This window comes from Vipera ursinii, assembly GCF_947247035.1.
Source record: "Vipera ursinii genome assembly, chromosome: 1".
Lineage (NCBI taxonomy): Eukaryota > Metazoa > Chordata > Lepidosauria > Squamata > Viperidae > Vipera > Vipera ursinii.
Window position 1 is genome coordinate 73,076,595 of NC_139512.1, and position 23,062 is coordinate 73,099,656.

At 36.7% G+C, this 23,062-nt stretch overlaps 1 protein-coding gene across 9 annotated transcripts in view; it reads right to left on the reverse strand.

Annotated features, from left to right (window-relative positions):
• The window catches only part of GPHN (gephyrin), a 245,136-nt gene that overhangs the window by 45,969 nt on the left and 176,105 nt on the right, over positions 1 to 23,062 (reverse strand). For 3 of the 9 annotated variants that reach the window (XM_083349018.1, XM_083349014.1, XM_083349016.1), the window contains one exon: positions 20,169 to 20,210. The exons of the other annotated variants lie outside the window; for them this stretch is intronic. In XM_083349018.1, the coding sequence (XP_083205144.1) occupies positions 20,169 to 20,210 (42 nt within the window). The remainder of the gene's footprint in view (positions 1 to 20,168; positions 20,211 to 23,062) is intronic. 9 annotated transcript variants of the gene reach the window in all.

Here is a 23,062-nt window from a genome sequence, read left to right on the forward strand (position 1 = left end):
AGCGGTATAACATAAAATTATGGAAGACCTTCACTGATTGCTTCAACTGCCTACCTATCACTGCCGAGGGCAGAATCCTTTAATTCCAGGCTGTGTTACGGGTAATTTTGCAGGTGCTGGGTTTCTGCTGCACAGGGTAAAGCTGTAAAATGGAAACTGAAGTGGGATCCCCTGCTGCCGGTGTGGTTTTGAAAAGCTAGCATGGGTACAGAAGTGTGATTATGTGTTGAATTGCTGTTCAAGTGTGTGTACTTCAGAGGCACTCCTAGCCTGGGGAAAGTAAGTCTCTGGTCCTTTTTAGGAAGGTTTCCTGAATTTGAAGCCCTCTACCACACCAAAAAGGACATAGAAATACAGGTAGTTCTCATTTACCGACCACAATTGGGACCAGCCACTTGGTTGTTAAGCAATGCAGTCACTCAGTGAAACTGCAACTGACTTAGGTTCTTACTTCAGCTGCCATTTGCCACACAAACCTGAAAAAGTTCTAAATGCAAGGATTGGCTGCAAAGTTACTTTGTCACCACTGTTGTAACTGTACTGTTGCTAAACGAGGACTACCTATCTTACGGCTATGCAATGCTCATCGGGGTGCCTGCAAATGAGCCAATATCCGGCCCCACCCCACTAGGCTTTTTCGGGGGGCTCGAGGATGAAGGGGGAAGTTGGCCCTCTGGGAACCAGGTTGAGTGGCACTCTGCCTGCTTCAAGTGCACCTACCTACAAGGGTAACCCTGGTGTGATTGCTTGATTTGCTGGTATAGTAGAGCTGAGCGCTAAAAACTGTTTTTGCCACCCTGCCTGCCCCTCAGGGGCACTGCTGCCAACTTTCTTTCATTGAGTAAGCTGCGCTGAGTGAGCAGCATTGAGCTGGCCACGCCCACCCGGCCACGCCCACCTGGCCACGCCCTCCCGGCCCCCCGAGGGCAACCGTAATGCTGATGTGGCCCTCAATGAAATTGAGTTTGAGACTTCCGGTGGCGTCGCGGCGCCGAAGACAGCCTTCCCGGGCTGCCCGCGGCTCAGCTGTTTGTTTTTTCGCCCGTAACAGCGCCGAACAGCTGTTCGGGCGAAATTGAAGCCCCCTCCTCGGGAGAAGAGGAGGGGGTGAGGCCCCAGGTAGGGGTTGAGTTCTCCGAGGCCGCCTGAGCTCGGAGCTTGGGCGGCTGAAGGATTGAACTCCCCCGAAGCCTGGGTTGCTCCCAGCTGGCCGGCGTGTCTGCTCTGAATTTTTTGGAGCAGAGCCAGGCGTCTGCGAACCATCCCTGCCTGAAGAAAGGACTATGATTTAAAGGAGCAGGCAGAGCGATACAAGAGATAAAGGTGAAGAGGCTTATTTTATTATACTCTCTAACTACTTGAACTTTTTAAACTCTAAGTGAAAGTGCGTCATATTTGAGGATTAAAAGATGGCGGCGAAACCTCCCCCTAAAACTCTTCGGAGTGGTGGATCCTCGCCAGTGCAACAATCATCTTTACAGGCGTTGCACCCTTCTGAAGCGCTGACAGCGAAGGAGTTTCGAGATGCTGTGGATAAACTTTTGGACTCAATTAATCAATCAATGGCTGACAAATTTGCGCAGATGGAGGAGAAATTGGAGAAACTGGAGGAGAGAATGGAAGAGAGGATGGAACAGAAGCTCAGCGTGATGAAGGTAGACATTTTGTCTTCAGTGCATAAAGTGGCGGAATGTGTGGAAGAATTAGATGAAAAGATGGATGATTTGGCTCAAAGGAATGCTATATTAGAAGTTAAAGTAAGAGAGAATGAAAATGTAAGAGACAAACTGGAGAAGGACTTAAGTTTAGCCCAATTTTACCAGATGCAGTTTGCTGTCAGAATTAGAGGCTTAAAAGAGGATACTAAAGAAGATTTGAAGCAGCTGATCTCTGAGGCTTTTGAAGAAGTATTAAACCTGCCAGCATCTGAAATAAGAGCAGCTATGGATAAAGTGTTTCGGGTGAATTCATGGATTGCCAGACAGAGGAAGTTGCCTAGAGATGTGGTGGTTTATTTTGCAAAAAGAGAGATCAGAGATCAAATTATACAAGCTGCCTATGATGTTAAAGTGGTGATTGCTGAACAAGAAGTTTTGGTTTTAAAAGAAATTCCTCCAAGGATTTTGAGGGGAAGGAAGGATTATACATTCCTCGTGCATGAGCTCAAGCAAAGAGATATAAGGTTCAGATGGGAGATTCCTCAGGGGCTGATGGTGATGCATGAAGGTAAAAGGTACCGGTTGATTACTGTGAAGCAAGCGCGTGATTTCTACAATAATGTCCTAAAAGCAACCCCATTAACGCTCCTGGAAGCTGGAAAAGGATCTGGAGAAGAAGAACAACAAGAGGAGGAAACAGAGGAAAGTGGCGTGGGAGGAGATCAAGTTACAACTTCTTTGGATGATCCTAGAGAGCAAAGAGTGACGCGTGCTGCTTTAAAACGAGCAAAGAAAATAATAGAACAAGATCAGCAAAAGTCTTCAGTTTCTTCGCAACGTACATACAGTCAAGCTGTGGGAGGGGCACGGCCTAAAGAAGTTAGTCCTATCAAGGCTGTGGTCCAAGGGCTTCTGGATGATATGCATGGCAACTAAATTTTTAACTTGGAATGTTAATGGACTAAATTCACCGCAGAAGAGGAAGAAAGTTTTTCAATACTTAAAGCAATTTAAGATAGATGTTATATGCTTGCAAGAAACGCATATTAGAGTTTTGGATCAAAAGTATTTACTGAACTCGAGACTGGGTACGCATTTTGTTGCCTCTGCAGAGAATAAGAAAAATGGAGTAGTTGTTTATGTTAAAAGTGCCTTAACAGCAGACTTAATTGAAGCAGATAAGCATGGAAGATATGTTATGATTGAGCTGCTCTTAGAAGGTAAAAAGATGCTTCTAGTTGGACTATATGCACCTAACCAACAACAAGCTGATTTTTTTAGCTTACTTCATACAAAGCTTACCCAGTTGGATTATAAATCTTTTATTATTATGGGAGATTGGAATGGTGTTCTGGATGTACACTTGGATAAAGCTGGAGCTTTTAAGCGTATTCCAAGCCACGCCAGACTGCCTAAAACTTTTTTTGAATTGAAGGATGATCTCGAATTGCGAGATATCTGGCGGGAGAGGCACCTGCAGGAGAAGGATTATACTTTTTACTCTGACAGACACCAATCTTTCTCAAGGATTGATTTTATTTTGTTGACTAATGATTTCTTTTTGAGAACTAAAAAAGTGAAGATATGTGCAAGAACTATTTCAGACCACAGTCCAGTTTGGTTGGAGATTGATAAGGAGAAAAGAGACAGGCGCTCGTGGCGCGTAAATGAGAACTTGTTTAGAGACCAGAGAAATGTGGAAGAATGTAAACAGCGGATGAAGGATTTTTTTGAGATTAATATGAATAAGGGTACCTCTATGGATATGGTTTGGGATGCTAGTAAGGCCTATATGAGAGGTGTGTTGATATATATGAATAATAGACGTAGACGTGTAGTGGAAACCAGAAGGAAAGAACTGGAGAATGAAATAAAGGAAAAAGAAAGGGCTTTGATTTTGAATCCAGGGGACGTGAAGATTAAAGAGGCTATTAGGCTGTTAAGAGGACAATTTGATAAATTAATGGCAGACCAAGTGGCAACCAATCTGCGGTTTGCTAGGCATAATACTTTTTGCAACGCTAATAAACCAGGCAGATGGTTAGCCTATAGACTGAGGAAGAAACAAAGGGCCTCTAATATAGACAAGATTGAATATAAAGGAAGGGTCGTGTTTCAACAGAATCTTATTAAGGATGCTTTTGTGGATTTTTATTCGAAATTATATACCAAAGAGGAAATTGAGGTAAAAGACATTGATAAATATTTGGAGAATGCTAATATTCCGGTCCTTACGCAAGCACAAAGAGAGGGGATTAATCAACTGATCACAGAAGAAGAAATCCTTACAGCAATTAAGGATTTGAAGGTTGATAAGGCGCCCGGTACAGATGGCTTGTCTGCGGCTTTTTATAAAAATTTACAATTTGAGATGATAAAACCGTTAAAGGAACTGTTCCAGACAATCCAGAGGGGGGGAAAGGTGCCACCGTCTTGGAGAACAGCTTTTATCTCATTGATTCCGAAGGAAGATCAGGATGCTACTCAAGTTAAAAATTACAGACCGATTTCGCTTTTAAATACAGATTATAAGATATTTGCTAAGGTTTTGGCTAATAGACTGATGAGGGTTCTGCAACAGGTGATTCATGGGGATCAAACGGGGTTTATTAGTGGTAGGCAAATGAAAAATAATGTTAGACATATAGTTGATGTGTTAGAGTATTTGGAAAGGCACAACCAGATCTCTGCAGCGCTAATCTTTTTAGATGCTGAAAAGGCTTTTGATCAATTGAATTGGCAATTTCTGTTGAGAATGTTAGATAAAATGGATTTTGGGGAAAATTTCTTACAGCCGATTAGGGCATTATATCAAAAGCAAACTGCCCGAATTATAGTTAACAATAGTCTGACGGCAGTATGTAATATTGAGAAGGGTACAAGGCAAGGATGTCCGTTATCACCCTTGTTATTTGTATTAACTTTAGAGATATTATTGAACAAGATTCGGAATTCGGAAAAAATTAAGGGGATACAAGTTGGAGATCAGGACTATAGATTGAGAGCATTTGCAGATGATCTGGTTGTTACAGTGACCCAGCCAGAGAACTCTGTTGTGGACCTGATAGAGATAATAACACAATATGGGAAGGTTTCTGGATTTAAAGTAAACATACAGAAAACTAAAATTTTGGCTAGAAACATGACAGTTTCACAGAAGGCCTTCTTGGAAGGATTAACTGGATTTGAGATTGTTAAAAGGGTTAAATATTTGGGGGTAATTTTGTCGCCCTCGAATACAAAGCTATATAAAAATAATTATGAAAAATTGTGGGGGAAAATTCAAAAAGAATTGGAGAGTTGGCAAAAATTACAATTGACTTTGTTGGGACGGATTGCAGCAGTGAAAATGAATGTCCTGCCCAAATTTTTATTTTTATTCCAAATGATACCGATTCTTAAGAAAGACTCTAATTTGGAGGAATGGCAGCGTGGTATCAATAAATTTGTGTGGGCAGGGAAAAAGCCACGAGTTAAACTTAAGATTATGCAGGATATTCGTGAGAGAGGTGGCCTTAAATTGCCTAATTTTAAATTATATTATGAAGCTGCTGCATTAGTAGGAATAAGTGATTGGATCAATTTGACGCAATCGAGGTTATTAAATCTTGAGGGCCATGATTTGTTGTTTGGCTGGCATGCATATTTGTTGTATGATAAGAAGGTAGGTACTGTGTTTAGGACGCATATTTTAAGACAGGCATTGCTGAGAGTTTGGAAGAAGTATAGACATAAGCTAAGTTGTAAGATACCATTGTGGGCAATTCCAAAACACGCAATAGAAAATATACATGCTGGTTTCAAACACGATGAGACTACCTACAAGGAAATTTTAAGTTTGGAAAGGAATGTTTGGTGCTTGAAATCATATAGCTTCTTGCGAGAAGAGAAGGTTGTTCAAACATGGTTTCAATATACTCAGTTACGGGCCAGGTGGAAAGAAGACCAGAAAATTGGATTTGCAACGATTGATGAAAATCTGATAAAGCAAATTAGAAATCAGGGACCTGCACATATTAAACGGATATATCTTGCATTGATAGAGATTGATTCAGAAACAGAGCTTGTTAAGGACTGTATGATAAAATGGGCCCAAAATATCCAGGAAGTTATTACAATGGACATGTGGGAGAAGATCTGGGTGAGGAATGTGAAATTTACTCAAGCTCAAAATTTAAGAGAGAATTTTTATAAGATGTTTTATAGATGGCATTTAGATCCTAAAAAGCTTGCAAGTATGTATCCGAATTATCAGCCTAAGTGTTGGAGGTGCGGGGTTGAAGATGCAACATATTTTCACATATGGTGGACATGTAAAAAGGTTAAGGCCTTTTGGATTAAAATTTGGTGGAATATACAGAAGATCTTTAAAAGGAGGATAAAGTTTTGTCCGCAATTTTTTTTGTTGGGAATAATTGTTGATGCTACAGTGGTGGACTCCAAGTTGATGCTGAATTTAGTCACGGCAGCAAGACTTTTGATAGGACAATATTGGAAGAAAGAGGAGCTGCCGACTATAGAAGAATGGACTTTAAAGGTTTCCGACCTGGCAGAGATGGCGAAGATATCGGCTTATTTGAAAGATCACTCGCAAGAACGTTATATTATGGAATGGAGAAAGTGGATTGAGTTTATCCAGAATAAGTATAGGGTTAAGAAGTTTTATCTAGCATTCGAATAAGTCTTCTTTCGTGTTTTTTCTTTTCTTTTCCTATTTTTTTTTTTATATATATTTAATAATGTTAAGTTTTGTTTGTTCTTATATAAGTTAGAGAGTCATGGTTTTTAGAATTTATGGTTGTTAGTATATGGTTGCTTATGATTGCTTTTATATATATATACCTTGTATTTAGCTCTGGGAAGTCCGGGGGGGGAGGGGGGTGGGGGGGAGGGAGGGGAGGGAAGAGGGAGGGAGGAAGGGGGAGGGAAGGGGGGAGGGAAGAGGTAGGGGGGAGGTAGGGAGGGGAGGGTGGAGGGGGATGGGGGTTTTTAATGGAAAATTGTATTGTAAAACTTTTCAATAAAAAAAAAAGAAATTGAGTTTGACACCCCTGCTCTAGCTAATGAATAATAAATAAATGCTGGCACTTGATTTATTCTGTTTCCAAGATTCTGCATATGATATTATTCTGTACCATGTCTACAGTATGCATGAAGATTAACCAAAACATATTCTAAACTGGGTATGTTTAGCTTAAAGAAACCATGTTAGCAAATACAAAGTGCTATCATTGGGAAAAGGGTTTGGATTTACTTGAGAATAGGATAAGGATCAATGTGTAGCAGTTTTGCAGAGCGGGATCCAAACTTGAAATCAAGAGTAATTTTCTGACTGTGAGAGCTCTTTAACAGTGAAGAGTTGTTTGTATTCTACCACTGCAGTTTATGAAAGAAAGATTGGGCAGTAATTTGCCTAGGGTGATATGAGGATTCTTGCTCTGGACGGGGGATTGTATTAGAAGACCACAGTGCCTTCTAACTTTATGATTCTATGAATCTCTTAGTTTCTTGACAATAGATCTAAATAATGGTACTCAGTGGGATTGTTTCTTGTTAGGTTGTATTTTATTGAGAGGTACTGTAGAGTATCACATTTTTCAAAGAACTCTGAATGAGGGAATAAAACGTTTGTATGCGCTATTAATTGCACAGCCTAAAATTTCCAAATATTTGTTTCTTCTAAAAAGAAGCCACTTATAATATTTATTTATTTATTTATTTACTTTTATTACATTTATATCCCGCCCTTCTCCGAAGACTCAGGGCGGCTTACAAGCTTAGCAGTAGCCTTCATTCTATGTATATGCCTGCTTGTTAGGGCTTTCACACACACACCAAGCGGCATTATTACAAAGTCAGCTTATTGCCCCCAACAATCTGGGTCCTCATTTTACCTCATTTTAATATGAAGTCCAGATTCTAATTTTGCTTGTCAGTGAAGAACATTTAACATGAAAAGTAATGAGGGAGCAAACAATTATTGAGGTTAAAATAATGAGACCTGTGTAGTCCTGCAGCTACTTCTGAGTACAAAATTATACCTTATATAATGTCTGTGGAGATTCTGTCATCCAGGACATAGTTGCCTCAAAGGTGCTTTTTCAAAAGGCACCTGAACTTTTTTCCTTGAGGAAGAAGTTGTTTTGCTTCTCACCCAAGAAGCTTCATCAGTTGTGATAGCGGGGGTGTGGGGGATGGAAAGATAGGTTCTGACCGGGTGGTGGAGGAGAACATAAGGGTTGTATTTCTTTGCAGTCATCTGGTCGTTAGCACTCTCTCTGAGAGCTCTTGAGGCCACTTAGGGGATAATCTTTGCAATTGGTTGTGAAATCTTCTTGAAACTCTGCAAATGTTGCATTGGGCAAAGATAAACCTCCAAGTGGCCTCAAGAACTCTCAGGGAGAGTGCTAAAGAACAAAGAAATACAATCCTTCCATTTCATCCTGCTCCACTATTCGGTCAGAACCTACTGTTCCAACCCCCCATCTCAACTGTTATACCTATCTTTCCATTTACCCCCGCCCCTGCCATCACAACTGATGAAGCTGGTGGATGAGAAGCAAAATGTTTTATTCTTTTTCCTCAAGGAAAAAAAAACAATCCAGTTGCCTTTTGAAAAAGCACATTTGAGATATGGACTTAAAAAAAACAACTAAACACCTCTCTTCTGTTCCACAGCAGCTTGCCCCAAAGACACATCTACCCCAGTCTGAATTTATGCCATTAACATAAATCTATTTATTGCAATTAAATAACTTAAGCCAATGTTCTAACCTACGGTGGCTTATGATTGTCCTTTCCTGGAAAAAAGTTACATTTTTTAAAAAACCAACCAAAAACAACACAAACTTTCCTGCCATAATTACACATCATAGTTTCAATTAAAAACTTGGCTCAGATTTGTTGACTACCCCCACTTTCACAGGATGATTGAAATCAAAGTAATAATAAAACCTAACAGGTTGGTTTTTGTATCCTAGATCTACTATAAACAAAATTCTTAAGTAATACATGTCTGCACTGCATGGATGTATTTGTGTGTGTCTATGAAGCATAAGTGATAAGGGAGGTGGGTCGTTTGGGATGGATACTGTCATTTTTTAAAAAAATGGCTTTTGTTGCACAAGTAAAAAAAATAATTGACCAATATCAAAAGAGTTTACCCCAGAGACCTATCAGGAAAAATATAAGGATAAAACATGGAGTAGTCTGGGAAATGATAAATGGAAAAACAATATGATCATAAAGGTAAAGGAAAAGGTTCCCCCGCACATGTGTGCTAGTCGTTTCCGACTCTAGGGGATGGTGTTCATCTCCGTTTCAAAGCCGAAGAGCCAGCGCTTGTCCAAGGACGTCTCCGTGGTCATGTGGCTGGCATGACTAGACGCCAAAGGTGCACGGAATGCTGTTACCTTCCCACTGTAGTGGTCCCTATTTTTCTACTTGCATTTTTACGTGCTTTCGAACTGCTAGGTTGGCAGAAGCTGGGACGAGTAACAGGCGCTCACTCTGTTACGCGGCACTCGGGATTCGACCCGCCAAACTGCCGACCTTCTGATCGACAGGCTCAGCGTCCTAACCCACTGAGCCACCGCGTCCCTATAATATGATCATACAACACAGAAAATGAGATGTTAATGACAATAACAAAGCGGAAATCAAGAGTTTTTGAACACAATATAAAAACAGAAGGATTCCCACACTCTAGAACAGATGTTTGCAAATGGAAAACAGTCCCTTAGAATAGTAATAGTTAAATCATGTAGCAGTCTCTAGTCTGCTTTTTTATTGGAAATTACCCAGCTAGGCAGGGGAGGAATCAAGCAGGGAGTTAGCTTTGAGTCATTGAACAACTGCAAGAGATCCATGACTGACAAACCCCTATCCTGCTTCAAGTTCCAAGTTCCAAGGAACCTTATCTATCTGTTGCCAAGGGAAGGCAAGCAGTCTGGGGAGATTCATACCTAACGTTAAGTTCATCATTAAGCCTATTTATAGTGAAGCTACTGCAGGGGACAAAAAATAAAGAATGTATAATGACAATGTAGCCGAAACTTGTATGATAATTAAGCTACGGTTAAAATGACAAATCTCTCAACTGTTTGGAAGAATCTTATTGTTGAACAGAATTATCAGTTTACCACTCATCAAATTATTAGATTGATATTATGAAATTTTATCTTCTGTCCATAGAAGCAGTGATGAAATGGGATGAGTTTCATAGGTTTTTTTTAGCTGAAACCCCATCTAATAAGAAGCTGTTACTAGTTAGCATTTCCATTTTAATATATTGTATACCATTAACTTCTAACTTAGCATTGGCTTTATGTCAAAAATGCTACTTATATATATAAAACTTTGGGAATAGGAAAATAATAATCTGCCTCCCATATATTTCCAAATGTAATACATGAAACAACTTCTGCCATGCCTTTTCTGTCCTCATGAACATCCTAGATATCTTACTGCAAAGCTTTATTTTGAAAAGTATATATTAAAGCACAAGAGGTAGGATGCAAGAAAAAAAGTCTTTTATTTCCTATGCTTTTCTGAATATCCGAAACATTATGAATCCTATATTACCAAAATGATGCATGAACAACAATATGGCTGCTATTTACTCTGGTAATATCTGAAGAAAAGTGATTATAACAGATAATTGATATGATTATTTTTGTCTATATTGCAATGGTTTCCATTTTGAGACATTGCTAAATATAATAGGTCTTTCTTTAAAACAAGTATGTACAGGATTCTGTTGGCTCAACCCATTTTTCCATGGAAGTCTCTTCACAGAAAATAACATGAGCATGTCTTTTGTATTATAATTTCAAATATATTTTTCTCTTTCCTTTGTTCTAAGTTCCAATTAGAAAAAAGAGCTTTAGGCAAATTGTAACTACATTCTGTTGCTTAGTGAAATATTTTTTAAAAAGGTGATCAACTCTTTTCATGGCTTTGAAGTTACATTTGTCCATTTTTGAAAATGCTAAGTAATAACTCTATAAAATTGAATATTAAGTTACAAGGGAGAGTAAGAAATTGAAGGAGATGGAAAATAATGTATATATGATACCTATTAACAAAAAGGCCAACTATGATAGAGCAACAGTGCAACAGTGCAACAGTGATAAATGTTAAGTTTTAAAAATCCATTTTCATCTTTCATATAAAGTCAAATAGCCAAATAGTGTTATGGAAGAAATATTCATGTTAAACAGAAAAATTAAAACCAAAAGATTTACCAAATCAGAAGTACAGTATAAGGAAGCTGAGGAAAAATGCTGAACATGTGCCTATAAATCTTTAGGAAAGTTTCAAGAAATTACTTACCTTTACTATAGCATAACAAGAAGTCAAATAAAGTGCTATACAAAGTCAATGTAAAAAGCTAATTCTTATAAATAATTTTTAAGTTCATGTATAATACAATACAAGGGAACACTAATAACAAAACAAACCTTCCCACTGATTGAAAGCAATTTTTCAAGAACAGTAGAAAGATGCAATTTACAGTATAAAAATGCAATTTACAGAAAGGTTTACTATTCATCATCAAAAAGACATGCAATATGTAGAAGCGTCACCAGAACTCCAAGTCATTGGCTTATACATACATACATACTGTATATAAATATATATAGAATATTAGCCAAGACAGAGGAAAATGTCATGGATTAGGTAAGCTATAATGAAGGAAGCAAGATAAACAAAGCACAGAAGCAATTATGTGAGAGTTATTTTCTTCTAACTAACATTAAATTGTTAGATTTACTTTATAAACAGAAGATCCATCTATATAGCTCTCTTTCCAGGTTTGCATTAACCCAGAAAATTTACTGCCTCTATTAGCAATGACTTGTAGCCAGCACATTTTGCCTTGGCTGAGAAAGTATGAAGGGTCAGCTCTGGTTAGTACAGGATGGAACACCACTAGGAAATTCTAACATCATAGAATAGAGGCCAAAAATTATCCTGGAAGAAGGAAATGGAAAACCATTTCCATGACTATCTTAAGAACTGTGGTGAAGAATATTTTATTGCAAATTTATTTTATTTTTTTCATGAGTACTAAACTTAATAAAAATATATAACATCTCCTAAAATTATAATTTTTTTTCTTTAACTTAAAATTGTTAATTTAAATATAAGAGTTGTCTTTTGCAACAGTCACATTCATGCTTCAACATATTAATATTTGGGATCACATCTCTGACAACTGTTATAAAAAATGTTCTTGAAGAACTACCAGCTGAATAACAGTCCTGAATTTATGCAGCAATGATTGTCGCACAGCACTGAATATTTTTGCAATAAAAAAATTTGCAAAACAAATTAAAATAAAGTACTGCTGGTTAATTGGAGAACTGATACAAGTCAGTGTGTGACACTGCTTTGGTAATGCCCCAAAAGCATTAAGTATAAATTTCAATAATGCATCAGAAGTATGTAATAATACATATCACATTATTATAAATATATATACTATACCAGGGGTAGGCAACCTCGGCTCTAATTCTGGGAGTTGAAGTCCATGAGTCATAAAAGAGCCAAGGTTGCCTACCCCTTTACTATACTATAAATATACTATATTATACAATGAATACTATAAATATATCTAGCACAAAAAAACTCATGAGAAGCTTATGTTACATTTGCAATTGAACATGGTGATCTGTAATTTCTGCAAAAAAAAGAGTAAGAACCATTGTTCCTTTTTTGTGAAATCCTACCCAAGTAAAACATATCCTGAAATTATTGGACTGTCTTCCAAAATTAGAAAATAAAGATGTTTCAGTGCTAAAACTGCCTCATATGGTTGATAAACCAATTTTTATAACCTTCATCCACTGGACTAATGACAGCACTGCAATCATTGGCTGCTTTCTATAGAGAAGAATCCTTGCTGATTAATTAGAACACGACCAAGAATATGATCTTTAAAAATAAAGTCTAAGAAGACAAACTGAATCACTAAAGAGCATATGATCAAATAAGTGGCATCTTTTAAGCATTTGTATATGATTTATTATTAACCATCAGCCTGAAACTGACAGTTACACAAAATGCTCAGGCAAGTGCTGAGTCTACTGTCCTATGAGGCACATACAATGTTACCGTACTGAGTTTATTCTAAGTTTCTGAGAAAAGTAGTTCTCAGTGGTCCTTCATATGAAGCAGTGGTTACATCCAAACAAAATTGTAACCAAGCATACAATATAGCTAATTTCTGCTGGTAATAATACATAGAAAACACATGCTTCAGATTTAATCTATACTTTAAAATCTTTTGTTTAGTTAATTTTAAATTTGATTAGAAGTTAGACTCTTATGCCATCAATGCTTTGGACACTACTGCCTTTTTGTTATGTAGTATTTGCTGTAAACCACAAGATAAATGTTTTCCTGGGCTCCAAGATCACCGTAGATGGGGACTGCAGCCAAGAAATTAAAAGACCCTTGCTCCTGGGGAGGAAAGCCATGGCAAATCTAGACAGCACACTAAAAAGCAGAGATATCACCCTGTCAACAAAAGTGCGTATAGTCAAGGCTATGGTCTTCCCAGTTCCAATATATGGCTGTGAAAGTTGGACCATAATAAAGGCTGAGCGCCAAAGAATTGAGGCCTTTGAACTATGGTGCTGGAGAAGACTCCTACGAGTCCCTTGGACTGCAAGGTGATCAAATTGGTCAGTCCTAGAGGAGATCAACCCTGACGGCTCTTTAGAAGTTGAAACTCAAATACTCTGGCCACCTAATGAGAAGGAAGGACTCACTGGAGAAGAGCCTAATGCTGAGAAAGATTGAGGGCAAGAGAAGAAGGGGACGACAGAGAATGAGGTGGCTGGATGGAGTCACTGAAGCAGTAGGTGTGAGCTTAAATGGACTCTAGAAGATGGTAGAGGACAGGAGGGCCTGGAGGAACATTGTCCATGGGGTCACGATGGGTCGGACATGACTTCGCAGCCAACAAGAAGATAAAAGTGATTGCTTGATTTTAACGACTGTTTTATGTGTGTTTTCTTGTATGTATATATTTGATAATTTTTTGCCTTAGAAATCTGCCTATAATATGTTAAGTAAATAAATAAACTCCTCACAGGGACCTAAATCAGTAGTGCCTCTTATTTTGAAATGCAACATTTTTCACATGTCCAGATGCAGAGTATGATATAGACATGTTAGTGTTTAAGCCACAGCGCTACTTAGTATGAATGATGTTGATGGAAACAACTTTCTTCCATGTAGAAATTTCAAGTATAGATTTATTCAAATAATCATAAAAGTTTCAAGAACTTCCTGCATTGAATCTGAAAAGGCTTAACAGAGCCACCCCTCAAATGTAAACACTGTATCAGTCACAGGTTTACAATTTACCCATTGGAGAGAAAATAAATATATTTTACTTTTTAAAATGTCAGCTGATTCATATGTGTACATTCTCTAGTAAGTTGAAATTTATATGGTGGTTTTATGAGAAAAAAGGCCAAGCATTAAAAGAAATAAACTAATATAGAGAAGACTTTTGTCTGTGATAGGAGAGAGCCAAAAGATCATTTAATTTAAATGTGTTCTATGTCAGAGTATCTCCACGAGATACAATATAAATCTCACAAAGAGACAATGATTGCTAACAGAATTATTTTACATACCCTTACTAGTTCCACATAGTCAAAGAAAATGACAATCTTAAATGATGAGTTTTAAGTTAAGAATAATTTTCACACTGCGTTGCCTGTCTCAAAGGTACTTTTTCAAAAGGCAATTGGATTTTCTTTGTTTTTCCTTGAAGACATTTCGCTTATTCAATTCTGACTGAATGGTGGAGAATGGAAGGATTTATATTCCTTGCAGTCATCTGGTCATTAGCAAACTTTCTGGGAATCAATGAGGCCACTTGGAGGTTTATCTGTGTCCTCAGGGTCACCTAAATAGGGCAAATGGATGTGGAATCTTGTTGGAACTGCTGAAGGAACTGTGTTGTAAACAGGAGATAGGTGGTGTCATATCCCTCCCCCTCTATTGAGAGAGGTCTGTTCAATCTTAATGTAGATGGCTCTTTGACCCCTCCTTTAATCCAGCAGTCCTCTCTGTCCAGAATATTTTAAATTACTTTTATAGTATATTTAATGAAAACGTACTTACATAGCTGTTCTTTCTCACAAAATGTCACTATAATTCCTTGTTTCTCATTGAAAAAATATTGGCCAAGTTCAAAGAACTGTACAATAGTTCCACTGGTCCAAGATAGTTAATTTTGGTTAATACCACAGAGCAATGTTCCATCCTCATGATTTCATAAAGCAAAGCATATTCCTCTGAAACTGGGGGATGTTTAAAAGCATTTTACATGACACAAGGATGTTTTGCCCTAGGAAGAAGTGCCACAAGGTAAGTAAAACTAACCAGTATATTAGATGTTTTTGTTCCCACACTGATTAATTATCAAATGAAAAATTTGTACAAAACAATAAATGTATTTTCCTAAAAGAGAAATCTTACTCATCCCCTTCAATTAAAACAGAATCAAGTTATTGATTGCAGTTATAATTTTTAAATTTCATTACATTCATGGAAGCATTCTTCAGAAAAAAACATTATTAAGATGATGTTGCAAAGTCTAAATATTAGTTTTAGAGAAATACAATTGCTTTAAGGCTTTTCATTTTTGGATTTTGCTTATTGTTTCACAAGGCCTTCTTTATAATGTGCTATATTTAACAATATTTGAAAAATATGTACCGGGTATTACCTTTAAGATTTAGAAATATAGATCTTGGTATTTGGCAAACTTCAAATTTTAAGGGCTGTCTGAATTAGAGGTATTAACATTTTTTTAAAAAATGGTTGCATGCTCTTTATAAAAAGATAAAGATAAAGGTTCCCCCGCACATGCGTGCTAGTTGTTTCCGACTCTAGGGGCCGGTGTTCATCTCCGTTTCAAAGCCGAAGAGCCAGCGCTTGTCCGAGGACGTCTCCATGGTCATGTGGCCGGCATGACTAGACGCCAAAGATGCACGGAATGCTGTTACCTTCCCACCATAGTGGTCCCTATTTTTCTATTTACATTTTTATGTGCTTTCGAATTGCTAGGTTGGCAGAAGCTGGGACGAGTAACAGGCGCTCACTCTGTTACGTGGGACTTGGGATTCGACCCGCCAAACTGCCGACCTTCTGATCAACAAGCTCAGCGTCCTAACCCACTGAGGCACATATTCTTTATAAATGCCGCAGTTAGAAATGGATGTACTAGTGTCTACCATTCCTTTTGATTTGCCTCTTTAATATGACTTTGAAAGAAACATTTACACTATGTGTAACTTTGACAGAAGTCCCCTTTTTCTATACATTTAGGGAACTACTAAATTATTCAAGCATTGACAGTTATCTGTAAAAAAAATTTCTATCAGCTATATGACATTCATACCCTTAAGTTCAACTGTTTTTATATAATTTACTGTAAAGGCAGGGCTTTTTTTCTCATAGAATGCTCAGAACGGAGTTCCGGCACCTTTTTTGTATGGAACCTTGTAGGGTAAGCAAGGCAGGTTGTATGACATGCGTGAGTTCAGGCACCTTTTTCTTTTACAAAAAAAGCACTGCGTAAAGGTAAATGTAAAGGTTCCCCTGCACATGCGTGCTAGTCGTTTCCAACTCTAGTGGACGGTGCTCATCTCCGTTTCAAAGCCGAAGAGCCAGCACTTGTCTGAGGACATCTCTGTGGTCATGTGGCCGGTATGACTAGACGCCAAAGGCGCACGGAACGCTGTTACCTTCCCACCGTAGTGGTCCCTATTTTTCTACTTGCATTTTTACGTGCTTTCGAACTGCTAAGTTGCCAGAAGCTGGGACGAGTAACAGGTGCTCACTCTGTTACGTGGCATTTGGGATTCGACCTGTCAAACTGCCGACCTTCTGATTGACAAGCTCAGCATCCTAACCCACTGAGCCACCACATCCCTATAATTTACTGTAGTGTCCTACAATGTAAAACTATAAAATGTTTAATTATGTAGATTAAATTAGCAATGAAGAATTTTTAATAATACTGCTTGTTATGCATTTGCATGGAATTACACTTCCAAGGATCTGAAAGAACTAATGAGGAAAGATATAAGAAAAATATAAAAAATAAGAATAAACAGAAGTATATTAAAATATAAGAAAAACTAGGTGCAAAAGGTATGTATCTAATAATGCAAGATTTCCTCAAATAGTGTTCATTAGACAGACCAAAGAAAGACTATACACATCACCAGATGTCTTTAGAGAATGGGTATATTTTAGATACAAGACCCCTATAGAATGATAAATTTATATTTTTAAAAAAATATTTAAAATTATTCTTTTTCTGTTCTAGTTCAAAACAAGTATGAAACTCATTTGAAATCCTTCTTCTTTTCCCAGAGCTTGTTTCCAGGAAAATCATATTAAATTATATATATTCCAAATGTCATGAAAGTAGCTTCGCCAACCCTGATTTTGAGAGAGGTGCCAATTCTTCAAAACACAAAATCGATGAAACTGAGATTTGAAAAAACAAGATGAATATATTTTGATTTCTCCGATCACCAATACTGAAGCAGGAAATGTTCCCTATTTATAAATGTTAGAACTCCTAAACATTAAACTATATGTAAAATATAGTAGTTAGGTGTTCAAGTGGAATTGGGGAGAGAGAGAGAGACCTAGATTCAAATATTTATTCAACATGGAGCTCAGGTGATTTTTGGTTAGTACTGTTTCTCAATGCCTAATTAATTAGGTGGGCTGCTGTTCTGGGCACAAAATGAGGGGAGATACTATGTATGCCATCTTGAGGCCCCTGAGGAAAAGTAGGTTTAATATGTAATTTTTGTTTATTGATACCAGCTGATTTGTCATTGACTCTTGTGTCCCATTTAAAATACTGTCCTGTCATATACCATTAACCTCACTCAAACAGTGTGTGAAGGTTGTGGTTTGTCAGTGTTTGTCTTTGGCTTCTATTATTTAGACATATGTGGGCAATCACAATTGTAAATCCACTACAGCAGTAATGAAATACAACCTAACGACCTTAGCTAAATTAATAATAAATTTCCTTTAATCTCCTCATATATTAGACAACTTATTGTTAAGGCTATTAGGAGATTTTTAGGAGATATCTAAGTAGAAAAATAAAGTTTCAGAGTGACAAGAGTCAAGTCTACTTTATGAATAAAAGCTGCATGGTATACTATATAACTGTCTAATGATAGCTTCATTAGAACCAATAACTGTCCATCAAAATAAATAAAGTGTATTATGTAGCTTCTGCTCTTGACTACTTGGGATGTCAATAATGGATATTTTTATTTAATGTTATGGTCAAAGACTAAAGGAAACATACCAAAGGCAGAAGTATAGAATGAGGTATAGAACAAAATATACAGATACAATATCAAAGTTATTAAGACAGTCAAACAGATGCCTGTTATCCAGTAGTTTTCACTGAAATTAGGCTACCTTCTGATCTCAGGAAGAACTTACCACAGAAAATGAATTATTTCAATTTTAATTGTTCACTGCAAGCAATGGACAATATGCACGTGACGCATGACTAAGCAGTGCATTCCCAGCCACATACATGTGTATATAATGAGATAAGGGTGTGGGTAGAACATTGAGGATAGAGGCAAAAATATTTTTTAAACATAATTTCACATTTTTTATGGGCCACCATACTATATTTCGAAGAATGATATAATGACTTTTTGTATTACAGTTTGGCACAGCTGCTATATCTTCAAGTAAAAAATAGCATGCCACAATATAGAACTAAAATTCAAGAAAGCTAAGGGGAGGAGCTTTATTCTCACCAAAACTATTTATTATATAATGCCATTAAACTTTTTCATAGCGGTTGTATTAAATATCCATTATATTTATTTTTATTTTATTTGTATCTGCTTTTATTATTTTTACAAATAATTCAAGGCGACAAAATACCCAACACACCTTCATCCTATTTCCCACAGAACAACCACCTGTGAAATGAGTTAGACTGAGAGAGGGTGACTGGCTATAACAGGTGTCACTACTAATCTTATGAATACACCAGATATAATAGTAAAATTCAAGCATTGTAATAACTGCTCCTCTTATATGAGCATTATGAATTGCTATATTGGAATTGGCAGCAAAAGCACTCAAGATATATAGTGCTATATGATATTAAATGAAGAGGAGCTAACATAAATTGCCTGATACTGAAAACTGTTTTAATATATTCTCCTACGATAAAGAACAAATATGCTCTTTATCAAAAGATTGCCTTATATCTACAATTCTAAAATTAACAGACTCTGGACAGATGGGTCCCAAAACGGTACCATCTATTTACTGTTATGGACTATTAAGTCACACTGGTAGACCATCCAGACATCTTTCTAGAGCTTTTCTAATTCCACTGGAATTTCATATATTATAATGTATCTGTACTCCATCCTATGCTCCTTCCTGATAATATAAAGCCCTACATTTTCAATCCATAGTTACCCAGTGCATCTCCTGAACTTCTCTGTCTCCATAAAGAACATGAATAAGTGAGCAGATATTTAAGCACAGGGTAGATTGATGGATAATTTGTTGTGACATGACTAAATATCTTGCAAGATGTCAAGCACAGCAGCAGGCTTTGTTAGAATGGGAAAAAAAAGAGTGAGAATAATAACTTTGGGAACGTTCTCTGTGTTTGCAAAACTGCATGCAGAAAGTATTTGTATACCCGAAAGGAAAAATGTAGTGAGATCTTAGACATTATTTTTATAGTAATCATTTTGTGACTATGTTGGATGCATGATAAATTTGTTAGTATAAAACTCTTCCAGAAAAGAAGATATTTTTCCATTCTTTTCATTCCAATAATAGTTATTAGGGAAACATGAATTGTGGATGCTTCTAGAAAATTCCAGTTACTGAAAAGCTTCTTCCAATTTTTCTATTCCATTGAATAAAAGTAAATGAAAGAGCAATTCTTTCACTTTTCCTACAATCTCATTTATGAAACAGATAAAACTTCAAAGTCATACATGAAAATACAATTACTGAATTCTGTAACCTATTTCTGAAAGACCTGACTATTAAAAAAAATCCAACAAACAATTAATTAATTAATTTCAATGAATTATACAGCCACCCATCTCAAAGCAGTGACTGCGGATGGATTACAAAATTATATAGTATTGACTTTCTGCATAAAAAAAACCTTTTCCTTTAAAAAAACTGCACAGAATTTTAGTTTGTATGCAATTATACAATATTTATTACAGACTATAAAAAGATGCTGCAATTAAATATTGTTCAGTGGTTGATTGGTATTAAACTAAGCTGGACATGGTTGCAAGGTGAGCATGCATAATAAATCGCACAAGGTAATTTTTCTCTCTCTCACTTCTGCATGGGGAAAACCAAATGAAATAAATAGATATAAATCAAAGGGTGATGAATGAAGAAACTGTACTATGAAAGAACACGTGCAAAGTATACCTCGGAAACACTATAGGTGGATGAGCACGAAGGGAGCCGAGCCTGGTTATGCAGTGGGGAAAAGAAAACATTGTTAAAAAAGAGGTGATGACATAATAAGGGTCTTAAAATGTTTTCTGTTTAGGTGGTTCCAGCACTGAGACATAGCAGAGGTTTTGTGTGTTCTACAAATTAGATTTCTGATATAAAAATATTTTATAGATTAAGCCATTTAAGATAGCGAAAAGTCAGGAGTCTGGTAGCAATTTTTCTGACTAACAATTGTATTAAAAGGCATACATTTCCATGAGCTGCAGCTCACTTCATCAAATACATAAAGTGGTTAATTGGTGCAATTAAATTGGAGTGTTTTTTTATCACAGACTAAGATGGCTTTCCATCTACAATGCCATTTAAAGTAGAATATTTAAATATGAATATTTTAGGACTGTAATTATATATAATTAATTCAATTGTTAATTCATATTTGTAACAAATATGGATTTTCAAAATGTGTGCTAAATTCCATAAAATTTACCTTAAATTTTACTAAAACAAGTTGTGTAAATTAATCTGAACTTTTAAAGAAGTGAGCTATCAGAAAACTATACATGAATCTCATTTTTGCAAAAGTAAATCCCACTTATTTGACAGAAAGCATTTTTGGTAAATAGAACAGCAGTTCTAATTTCTCCATAAACTCTTCTTTATGAATCAACCAATGCATTTTATGTCTTCTTATGTTCAGTTCAGGACAAGGTTCACATAATCCAAAACACTTTTTCTATTAATCCAAGCAACTTGGTTATATATTCTATCTATTTGTGGAGCTAAACAAGTATATTCCAGTGCATACAAACTCAATTCATATATAATCACAGCTCACTATATAACATGCCTGGAATTGCCATGGTCACATTTTCATACTTTCATGCTCATAGTTAAACAAATGCTTTCTGGTACTTTGTGCTAGTTTTGTTGATAAAGATAGAAATAATTTAGTTATTACAAGAAAGTTTCTCACAGAAAGAAAGGATGGGGCTGGCTTTATCAATGGTATCTTAAAGGGAGGACTCAGAAAGGACTCTGGGCAGAAGAAAGGTGGAGGAAGATTGGAATGATGATAAGAGCAAGCAAATAAATTGGATTAGACAACTCTGTTGAAGTTGGGTTATTGGTTTTAGTAAAAAAAAAGCAACACTATTTTGTACTGCTGAGAGTTCTTGATGGAGGTAAAAATGATGAACAAAAAGAAGCACAAATGTTTTATTAGGCAGAGAAAAGCCAGCTACTAGACTGAGAAACAGAAAATGACCACCAATTTGTGGAAACCCTTCCTTTTTAAAGTTAGGAAGAAGATAAGGCCAGATGGAGTATAATGCTCACATTTATTTTATTTATTTGTCAAGTTTCCGATCTCATCTTCATTACCAAGTTAAACTGATACTATAGCTGGCAAATATGTGTTTGTTTGTGTTGAGTTACTTTAGGCTCAAATCTTGAATACAGAGAAAACCTTGCAATTTAAAAGGCTTTGTCGTTTCATTTTTTTCTAAGCTTGAATGACAGGGAAGAATTCACACTGGAATGCAATGTTGTTAGATTGTTATCAAGTGAGACTAAGAACATGAAACTTCTTGCCACGTATTTGGGCTAAAAACCTCAAAGAGATTTCTTGTATTGAACGCTGTCAAGTTCTATAAACCCAAAAGCTGTTCCAGTGACATTTACCAAATATGGAAGGGAAAAAAAATCATACTGACTAAAACTTATAAACATTGTTCTGTCTGTGTATAATTTCACTAGGCAATATAGGAGTCTTATTTGTGAAGTCTGATAAAGTTTGAAGCCAGACTTTGTGAAGTTTGCACAATTGATGTAACATGTAAAGTTGCATACCAATTTCTGCATCTTTAATTAAATTTTAAGTCATATGTTATCTGATCAATAAAAATGTTAGGTGACTTAATATGTGATGACGTGAATTGAAAAGGAAACATTTGAAGAGATAAGGGCAAAATGTAAAACTTACTACTAGAATAGAAGGGAGACGTGGTCACAGTAGTGCTGATCTATTCTGAAGGCATGTGTTCATAAGATAGTGCTGGGATGCTGCTGCATTATTGGCTATCTTTCATGCTTTTGAATACCTCCATGTAGCCAGCAATGGATCAATGTTTGATCACTGTAGGGAGGGGGATGGGGAGTGGTTGTAAAATCTTTCTGTAAAGATTATTTGAATCCTCAGGGGGATGAGAAACATAGAGCTTTAAGTTGTGTGGGGGATGTTCTTCCATTCTGATAATAAGAAGGATTAGAATGTTTTCTTTTTTTAAGCTAAGTAGCTGCATCTAGCTGACAGCTTGGATATGCTTAGCAATCTGACTACTTTTCTATTCATAAAATTATAGGAAAATTATTAAATAATGAAAGAGAAGAAGAAATGTAGTAATAACCAACTCCAAAGATGATTCTGGTGGACCCATCCCTCTCCTGTTCACCCCACTCCACAAGACCATTACTAACAACAGTCCTGAACAAAGAACCGCTGAAGACAGAAGGGAAAAGGTAGATGTCACTTGATCAAGGCATCTGCTCAGCTAAACTCTTCCCACAACTCCAAAAGCTACACAAAGAGTTCCTTCATGGCAGAGGTCCCCAATCCTTTGGGCACCAGGGACCACTTTGGTGAAGAGAGATTTTTCCACAGAACGGAGGGTGCGTGGTTTTGTGTGCTGCCTGCATCTTGTGGATGGGGCTTTGCTTGTTTGTGTGGACCAGTTGCTGGCATGCAATGGCCCAGTACCAGTCCACAGACCTGGGATTGAGGACCCCTGCCTGATGGGAAGATTCTGTAATTTTTTTAAAAAAATAAAATTTACTATAATGTTTATACTGAATGTTAGCTATCTTGA